The following is a 10,672-nucleotide window of genomic DNA, read 5'->3' on the forward strand; positions in this document are numbered from 1 at the left end:
AATGCATTGTTCCTGATTTCCGTGGAAGAGTCTGATTGATATCATATACTTTCTGCAAGTGACAGTGTCAGTGTTTGGACAGATCACACTGCACACTGTTCTCGCCGGTCTGGGCGAGGCACCAGTGTGTGAGTGCAATGTGATATTTGTCTGTTCACTGACACAGCCACTTGGAGAAAGTATGTGACCTTATGGTAATTGCTATGCTCAGTACTTCTAAGTTCCTGATACTTCCCATTTCTCTTCACCTCCAGCAAAAACAAGAAGAGCATGAGGAGGGAGAACCAGAGCAGCGTGTCCGGGTTCCTCCTCCTGGGGCTCCCCATCCGGCCAGAGCAGCGGGGCGTGGTCTTCGCCCTGTTCCTGGGCGTGTACCTGACCACGGTGCTGGGGAACCTGCTCATCATCCTGCTCATCAGGCTGGACTCTCGCCTCCACACCCCCATGTACTTCTTCCTCAGCCACTTGGCCCTCACCGACGTCTCCTTTTCATCTGTCATCGTCCCAAAGATGCTCATGAACATGCAGACTCAGCACCTATCCATCTCCTATCCAGGGTGTATCTCGCAGATATATTTTTACCTATTTTTCGGTTGTGTTGATAGTCTCCTCCTTGCAGTGATGGCTTATGACAGGTACGTGGCCATCTGTCACGCCCTCCACTACACCACCATCATGAGGGAGGGGCTGTGTGTGCTGCTGGTGGCAGGCTCCTGGATTCTCTCCTGTGGCAGTGCCCTCCTGCACACCCTCCTGCTGGCCCAGGTGTCCTTCTGTGCTGACAACATCATTCCTCACTTTTTCTGTAGCCTCCCCATCCTAATCAAGCTGTCCTGCTCAGACACCTCTCTCAATGAGCTGGTCATATTCACTGCGGGGGCTGCGGTTGTCATGTTTCCATTCAGTGGCATCCTGGTCTCTTATGGCTGCATTGTCGTCTCCACCCTGAGGGTCCCCACTGTTAAGAGGATCTTCAAAGCCTTGTCCACCTGTGGCTCCCACCTCTCTGTAGTGTGTCTATTCTATGGAACAGTTGTGGCACTGTACTTTTCCTCATCAGGCGACTCCAATGACAAAGACATGATTGCCTCGCTGATGTATACAGTGGTCACCCCCCTGCTGAACCCCTTCATCTATAGCCTAAGAAACAGAGACATGAAACTGGCTCTGGGGATTCTTTTCAGAAACAACAAGCTTTTTGCCAGGTGAGAATCATCTGATCATGTTCTTACTTCATCTACTGACCTTATCAGAAATGCCTTCTGGAAAAGTTATGTGTTGCCAAAACCCCTGCCTCTAGCAACTGCCCTTGAAATGGTCATTATGTTATTGGGCCAATCCCTTCCACTTTAGTCATATCTGTTGTCCATTTATTCTTTCATAACCCTCGATATGGCATTGCCCACAACACACAGTCAACCTGTAGTCTTCGAAGCACCCAGCTGCTTACTAGTCAGGTGTGTGACCGATCGTTCTGAATGGGTTGCCCTATTGTCTTATCTTCCTGAAGAGAGAAAGACTTGCTAAGACAACCACACATACCAACCACCTCTCCCAAAAGGAAAATGTGACTCTGGCATTTTATGCTTCCTTTTCAATGATAAAAACAGTTTTGTTTTAGGCTAAGGTCAGAGTTATGAAATAGGAAGTATTTTGGATCAAGCTGTACCTTCTCACATCCTAAGTTTCGGTTCCCCAGATGGCAGATGGTCAGAATTCTCAAATGTGTTATGGCATTTCACTTCTCTATAATGATATGAACATTTGGAATCTCAACTAGGGCCAGTTGAAGTTTTGTGGAATATTGTTTTGCTAGATTAAAAAAAACCCTCCTTAGCAATAGATAACATAGCCTTTAATTATCACTCACAATTCCTATCTGTTGAAATAAATTAGATAGAAACCAGCTCCTTATTGCCTCTTCCTTGCCTAGGGTTTTCTAAAGCTACAAATATTCAGTTAAGTTTCTCATGCTTAGTTTTAGTGAAGTCCAGAATGCTTACCTTCTCAATGCAGTATGAAGTTAATAAAGTACTTCTGATGGTTTGCTAAAACCTAAATAAACTTTAATTTCATTGCGTCTGTGACAGCAGGGGAGCACAGAGCAGTCAATCCCATTACCAAATTTCCCCATCCTAGGAAGACTATAATTTTTCCCTCTGAGCTGGATTTTTGGGTTTAGAACAGCCGAAGGCTGTCTAATTAATTTTAGTCTGGGAAAATGAGTGTTGTATTTTTCCCAAACAGAGATCTCACTTCTCATATGAAAAAGCTAAAGGCATGAATTTATAATTCACACACACAAAAATATTTACTGTGTGACTACTATGTGCTGGGCAATTTTCTACGTTCTGGGAATGCAAGTTAAAAAAAAATTACTCCCTTTGTACAGTTTACATTCCAGCCCTCCTGATCCCACTCGTCCTGCTCCTTTTTTCCATAGCAGTTTTTAAACCTTCTAACACACTATAAGCTTTACTTACTTCTTAAGTTGTCATTGTTTCTTTTCTGGAGTGTAAGCTCTACAGAAGATGGGTTTTTGTGTCTGAAATAAATAAATGATAAGTTTTGTTTGTAGGTAAAAATTGCTATGAATAAAAGAAGCATTAAAAAGGGGGAGGAAGATGGACATTTAGGCTGTTTCCATGTCTTGGCTATTGTAAATAGTGCTGCTATGAACTATTGGGGTGCAGGTGTCTTTTTGAAGTAGGGTTATTTCTGTATATATGCCCAGGAGCAGGGATTACTGGGTCATATGGTAAGTCTATTCCTACTCTTTTGAGGATACAATGGAATACTATTCAGCCATAAAAATTGACAACATAACACCATTTGCAGCAACATGGATGCTCCTGGAGAATGTCATTCTAAGTGAAGTAAGCCAGAAGGAGAGAGAAAAATACCACATGAGATCGCTTCACATGTGGAATCTAAAAAAAAAGTCATAAATACAAAGCAGAAACAGACTCATAGACATAGAATACAAACTTGTGGTTGCCAAGGGGGCAGGGGGTGGGAAGGGACAGACTGGGAGTTCAAAATTTGTAGATACTGACAGGCATATGTAGAATAGATAAACAAGATTATACTGTATAGCACAGGGAAATATATACAAGATCTTGTGGTAGCTCACAGCAGAAAAAAAATGTGACAATGCATATATGAATGTTCATGTATAACTGAAAAATTATGCTCTACGCTGGAATTTGAAGCAACATTGTAAAATGACTATAACTCAATAAATAACGTTAAAAAATAAAATAAAGTCTTTAACTGTTAACTTGAAAAAAAAGGAGGGGGAGGAGGAAGAGTGCTGGGTGTGGGGGGTCATAATTTAAAATGATATGGTCCAGGAAGAGCTCATTGGAAAGGTAACATCCAAACAAAGACGTTAGTGAGGACCTGTAAGCCAGCCACAGGGGTATTTAGGGGAAAGCATTCCAAGCATGGAGATTAGCACCTAGAAATACTCTGAGGGGAGATGGTGCCTGACCTATTTCAGGGACATTAACTGGGTCTCTGTAGCTGGACAGGGAAGGCCAAGTAGAGGAGGGATGGTAGGCGATAAGTTTAGAGATATCAGAGGACCGGACTTCCAGGTCACTTCAGGTCATTGTAAGTGTATTAATCACAGGGAAACAGAATCAATAGGGTTGTGTGTGTGTGTGTGTGTGTGTGTGTGTGTGTGTGCGTGTGTGTGTTTGCAGAGAGACATTTATTGGAATTGGCTCACATAATTAAGGAGGCTAGCATGCCCCAAATCTGCAGGGTAGGCTGGCAGGCTGGAAACCTGTGGAAAAGTTGCAGTTTGAGGCTGAAGGCAGTCTGCTGACAGAATTGCCTCTTCTTTGGGGGAGGTAATGTTTTTGTTAAGGCACTCAACCAATTGAATGAATGAGGTCCCACCTATATTGTGGCGGACAATCTGCCTTACTCAGAGTCTGCTGACTGCAATGTTAATCCCATCCAAAACATGTCTTCATCGAAACATCTAGAATAGTATTTAACCAAATATCTGAGTACTGCAGCCTAGCCCAGTTGACATGTAAAATTATCCATTATAGTAGAGTTTCTGGTTTTCAGTCTGAGCAATTTGGGAACCCACTGGAAGAGGATCGACACAGGAATACCATGGCCACACCCGATTTTGTTATTGTTTCTTTAAATACACCCAGATTTTTGGAGGATAAGTGACATACAATAAACTTCATATATCTAAAGTATAGAATTTAACCAGTTTTAACACATGTATACATGTAGGTAAACTTTGCCACAAACCATTGAAATCATCACTCTCTTGCTCTCTTTTTGCTCCTCCTTTCTGTCCCTAAACTGTTCCTTTTTTTTTTATTCTTATTTTTTATTGAAGTGTAGCCAGTTTACAATGTTAGTTTCATGTCTACAGCAAAGCAATTCAGTTATACATAAACATACCTATAGATATAGCCACTAATCTGTTTCTGTCAAACGAAGGGCTTTGCATCTTCTAGAAGTTTATGGAAATGCAATCATACAGTGTGTACACATTTATTGCTACTGTCTCTAACTCAGCATAAGCATATTGAGATTCACTCCTGTTGTACTGTGTATCAATAGATCATTCTTTTTATTGCTGAATAATATTCCATTGCATGAAAGGATGTACCACAGCTTTTTTGTCCATTCACCTGTTGATGGACATCTGGGCTGTTTCCAGTTTTTGACTATGAAATAAAGCTACTGTGAATATTCTTGTATACATCTACGTATAGATATACACATTCTTTTTCTCTGGACAAATACCTAGTCTGTGTTTGAGAGTTTCAATTCCTCTGTATCTTCAGCAACACTTGATAGGAGCAGTCCCTTTCATTTCAGCCATCCTAGTAGGTGTACAGAGGGGTAAACCAGTTTACAGACCTGGAGCAGCTTGATTGGAGGGGTGTCTGGGTTTCTTTGCAAAAGAACCTTGTGACACTGGGTATTTTTGGAACTTCTTAATTCTCTCCAGCTCCATGCCTGATTTTTATCACACATCGGCACTATTCACCATCTACCTGCTATTCATTTTGCATTAACAATTTTTTCCTGCAACCCCCTGCCACATGGATATATATTCCATGAGAAGTTTTTCTGTTTATATTATGCACTGTTGTGTCTCCAGAGCATATATCAGTGTTTACTTTTGTGAGGGCCTTAATGATCATTTAAGTGAATTAGTGCATGAATGAACAGATGAATTCATTCAACAACAATCAAGCATCCATTGTGAGCTGTAGCCAATCCCTAGTGATATAAAGACATTGACCATAAACCTGAACATTTATTAAGCTTTCATTATGTGCTCATTTAACCATTCTTCGAACTCACATGAAGACTACAAGTATTATGTCCACTTTGAGAAGCCCGAGTCTCCGAGATCTTTGGTAAATTGCTCAGGCATGCTCAGAGTCTTTTTTTTCCAGAGCTTATAGATTCAGTCCCCCTGCTCCTGAACAAGGCACAGATCCTACCCTCCAGAACCTCACAGAGGAGTGGGGAGACCTATACATTTTTCAGGGGCCCTGTGTTCTGTTGGGAAGACCTACAAACTTTAAGGGCTTTGTGTTCTAATGAAAGCCTGTGTAGGTGTTGTGGGAGCCCGCAGAAGCCTGCTGAGGTCCTTACACTGCCTGTTGTACAGAGAAGCTGAATTCATGATACAGAGGCTGTGAGCAATGGGGACCCCCTGCTTCCCATCCGGAGACTTGACCAGAAGCCCAGGGTATCACCGATATTAGGGCCACTTTCTCCTGTGACGCCAGGTGCAACTCAGCCCATCTGGACCCTAAACCTACTCTTTCCCGAGAGGCCAGGAGGAAGCTGGGCAATTAGTCCCAGCTGACTGCTTCTCTCGTCTGGGATTTGTGGCTGTTTCTCTCTGGGGTCTCTTTCTGATGGGCGAAAGGAAATCTCTTTGCCCATTGTTTTGAAGCTGGTGAACAGACATGCGAGTCTGTAAAGGTCCTTGGGCTACCCAGGTCTGCCCTTTCTCTTTGGATCCTGAGTCTTCCAGACAGAAAGTGAGGATTCAGGCAACAGAATGAAGCAGAAGGGGTCTGAATTCATGACACTGGTATAGCTTGGAAGAGGCCTGGAAATCTCCAAAGTTGTGTGTGTGTGTGTGTGTGTGTGTGTGACCATCAGAGAAGTCATATGTATTTTGTATGTTTGTTGTGTTGTGTGACTTTATGTGTGTATGTGTCACTGACAAACACACTGAATGACAAACACACTAGGATATATGTAGGTCAGAGAAACTGGGAGTTTCCTCTCAGTGTGTGCTGATTTTACTTGCATTTATGTTGCTTGTGTTCTGCGTGGAAGACTTTGTGCATGGCTGGTGATCCGAGTATATGTGACTTCTTGCGACTGCAATGCCTGTGGTAGAGGATGCTTGAGAGTCCTGTGTGTGTGTGTATCTGTGTCGTGCGGGTGTATTTGGTTTGTGACTTTTGCATACATACGTGTGAAGCTGACTCACAACCTGACTGTACTCACTCAGTTTGAATATAAGCTGGAGAAATCTGTGAATTTCCATTTGGCAAGTGTGCGTCTGTGATAGTGTGTGAGTGCTTTTGTGTAACAGACCCACATCTTGACTTCCTTCACACTGAAAAGGCAAATATGTGTGTGTGTGTGTGTGTGTGTGTGTGTGTGTGTGTGTGTGTGTAACAGTCTCCACTTGCCTGAGACCAGAATTCACACAGGTTTCCTTTGGAAGGAACTCTTTGGCACCCATTTTTCAGTGATTTAAATACTCAAGCAGGACCCCCGGAAGCCCAATATTTTTGACACCCTTCTATTTTGGTAATGTAATTTAGAAATGAAATGCTCATTTCCAGTGTCACACATGTTGACACTCAGATCTTTGTTTGGCATAGTATTAATTAAATGTCAGTTATTATCAGCATGAAGATCAATAGTGGGAAATAGTGATGGTCAATCAGGTAACTGAACTCTAATGGACACCTCCAACCCTTCAGTATCTCCCAGCTCTCAGACCCCAGATCTCAGGTGTCTTCCTACCTCTGAATCTCCAGATTTGAGCCAACCTGGATATAGAGATGGATGTCCACCAGATATAGATGGAGATACAGGCAATGAAGTGAGGTTTACTTCTTGGCAAGAAGATAAACTTGCATTAAGGCAGGTTCCACCAGGGAATTTACCTCAGTGATAGGATGAGCTCAGAAACCCACCATAAGTTAACAATAGGTTAACACAAATTTTAGGTCAGCTTCTTGGTCTTTTGTGCTGACAATACTGTTTCCTTAAATTCCTGAATTTGATACTGGTTTTATTTTGGTAAGTTTTTATTTGGATACTTACTCTGTCATAAAAATAATCGATAAAATTTTGTATTTCTGTTATGCAGGACATTGTTCTTAGATATTAATGTGCATTGAATTAGAATCCACTGATTAACTCCATGAATGTGTGATATGGGATCTTCGCATTACAGAGACATAACACGAGGCCAAGAGAGGTTTAACATCCCAAGTCATACAGCCAGACGTGGTGCGGCCAGAATCACAACACAAGGAAACTGACTTCAGGTCCGTGCCTTTAGTCAGGTGTTCCCTAGAGGGTCAGTATCCTGAAGGAAGAGGTCCTGTATGTCCTATTTATTCTTGTATCTTTTAACTAGTAGCTTAGTGCCAGGAACATGGTTGATTAAGAAAAAGAAGAAGAATGAAATTTGCTCTGGTTTCCACTGAAAGGAACCTGCTGAGCACTGATGGTGTGTCACTTGCTTTGGCAACACTAGGCGATGAAAGAAATGCAGGCAGTTATTCTTTTTCTCCACGGGAAAGTAAGAAACCCTAGTGTGGTGGCCATAGTCACAACTTTAAAGTCTCTGACATTTCCCTCTGCCCTTCATCCCCAGCAGACAGGAGAGGAGCATGAGGAGGGAGAACCAGAGCAGCGTGTCCGAGTTCCTCCTCCTGGGGCTCCCCATCCGGCCAGAGCAGCGGGGCGTGGTCTTCGCCCTGTCCCTGGGCGTGTACCTGACCACGGTGCTGGGGAACCTGCTCATCATCCTGCTCATCAGGCTGGACTCTCGCCTCCACACCCCCATGTACTTCTTCCTCAGCCACTTGGCCCTCACTGACGTCTCTTTTTCATCAGTCACAGCTCCAAAGATGCTCGTGAACACGCAGACACAGAACCACTCCATCTCATATGCTGGGTGCATTTCCCAGGTGTATTTTTTCTTAATGCTGGGGTGCCTTGACAGCTTCCTTCTCACCTCAATGGCCTATGACAGGTACGTGGCCATCTGTCACCCCCTCCACTACATGACGATCATGAGTCAGAGCCTGTGCTTCCTGCTAGTGATTGTGTCCTGGGTCCTATCCTCTGCCAGTGCCATTTTGCACACCCTCCTCCTGGCCCGCCTCTCTTTCTGTGGAGACAACGCTCTCCCCCACTTCTTCTGTGACCTTTCCACCTTACTTAAGCTGTCCAGTTCAGACACCACCGTTAATGAGCTGTTCATCCTCACTGTGGGAGTGCTGGTCATTACCCTGCCATTGCTATGCATCTTGGTCTCTTATGGTCGCATCGGGGCCACCATCCTTAGGGTCCCCTCCACCAAGGGAATCTGTAAAGCCTTGTCCACATGTGGCTCCCACCTCTCTGTGGTGTCCCTGTACTACGGAACAATTATTGGACTGTACTTTTTTCCCCTCAGACGATAGCTCCAATGACAAGGATGTGATTGTGGCTCTATTGTACGCTCTGGTCACCCCCATGCTAAATCCTTTCATCTACAGTCTGAGAAATCGGGATATGAAGGGAGCTCTGGGAAATATACTTGGTAGAAGATCATTTTCATACTGATAAGCATTGTTTCCCCTGTTAATTAAACTGAACACCTGTTCCATCCCACATGTGCAACGCGAGCATCCTTCCCTCCCTGATTAGCTGTTTCTTACTGAATCTTGCTCTGGCACTTTTCCTTCAGTCTGTTTCAACCTGGACATAGTTTTTTTCCTGTTTGAATTCTTTTGTTCATTATACAAAGGGAAGGTTTTTACAAATATCCTGCGTAACTACATTTCCTTCCCCCCTTTTTTATGGTATCCCTTGTCCTACAAATATTAAAATTTTTATGTAGTCACAACATTTTTTTCACTTTTATTTGTGGGGTGGGGATAATTTACAGACTTTATGTAGCAAAGCATTCTTCCCTTCTTAAAATAACAAAAATATTTCTTCCGGTTGTTTCACAATTTTATATTGTGTTTAATTCTGTAACACCTTTAAAATTTATTTCCTTAAAATTTTTAATTGAAGTGTAGTTGATCTAAAATGTTAGTTTCAGGTGTATGGTGAAGTGCTTCACTTTTACATATACATACATATTTATTTTTTTCTTTTCAGATTCTTTTCCATTATATGTTATTATAAGAAATGAATATAGTTCCCTGTGCTATACAGTAAGCCCTTGTTGCTTATCTATTTTATATATGGTAATGTGTGTCTGTTAAACCCCAACCCCTAATTTATTCCTCCCTGCCCTTTCCCCTTTGGTAACCATAGTTTGTTTTCTATGTCTGTGAGTCTGTTTTTGGTTTGTAAATAGAATTTGTATCATACAATTTATTTTTTGAGTGAACTTAATTAGAAATCTAATTTTATTTGTAATTTCTTTTTTGAATATTACTATACTTTTATTTTAAAAGCAATTTCCTGTTACTTTTTTATCCTTTTCTTATAAGCTTTAATTGAAACATCTCTTTTTCTGTGATTTATTTTTTTTAACAAACACAATTGTATATATTGAAAGTGTACAGTGTGATGATTTGATAAGCCAGAGAAAGACAGATACTGTATGGTAACACACACATGTGTAATCTTAGAAAAAAAAGTGATTTCATTGAAACAGAAAATAGAATGGTGGTTGCCAGGGGCCGGAGGTAGAGGGGAGTGTGTGATGTGCGTCAGATGGTTGAAATTTTTAGTTTTAAGGAGAATAAGTTCTGAAGATCTAACGTAGCATAGTGACTATAGTTAACACCACGATATTGCATACATGAAAGTTACTGAGGGTAAATCATAAACATTATCACCACACACATGAAAAAGTTCGCTAAGTGAGGTGATGGATGTGTTAATTACCTTGATCTTGGTAATCATTCCACAGTGTATATGTATATGAAACCATACTTTTGCTTATAACTTCTTACCCATGTGTGAGGTCAAATTCTGAGTCCTTTAAATCACTTGAATGTTTTTCAAGCTTGAGCAATATTTTTACCCACTTTACTGGAAATTTTAAGCTTTAAAAAATATTGGAATAGCATATAAACAAAAAACCATATACAATATATACACAGTTTAAATATACATGTATATATGTGTATATATGCGTATGTGTTCACATATATATGTGACATATCACCACACTTTAAAGAATAACATTAAAAGAAATGCTCATTTAACAATTTCTGGGCTTAATCAGTGGAAAACTAACAATATTGTTGAAGCCTCTAGTTATCTCCTCCTCAGTTGCATCTTCTTCTCTTGAAAGTACCCAGTATCTTTAATATTTTCAATATTCTTTTATTTTTCTTTAAAGCTTCAACACTTCTATATTGACTCCTAGAACTGCATATAAGTGGAATAATACTATATTTTTTCTTCT

The 10,672-nt window shown here is 41.4% G+C and overlaps 1 protein-coding gene across 1 annotated transcript; it reads left to right on the forward strand.

Moving 5' to 3' along the window:
• The first annotated feature begins 270 nt into the window (after window positions 1–270).
• On the forward strand, window positions 271–8,897 carry LOC102506414 (olfactory receptor 50). Its single transcript, XM_014562947.2, is given in 3 exon segments — window positions 271–767; window positions 7,925–8,702; window positions 8,704–8,897. Coding segments are annotated over 3 exon segments (1,437 nt in total). The 3' UTR covers window positions 8,866–8,897.
• The last annotated feature ends 1,775 nt before the right edge of the window (window positions 8,898–10,672 follow it).

This window comes from Camelus ferus, chromosome 4 (genome assembly GCF_009834535.1).
Source record: "Camelus ferus isolate YT-003-E chromosome 4, BCGSAC_Cfer_1.0, whole genome shotgun sequence".
NCBI lineage: Eukaryota > Metazoa > Chordata > Mammalia > Artiodactyla > Camelidae > Camelus > Camelus ferus.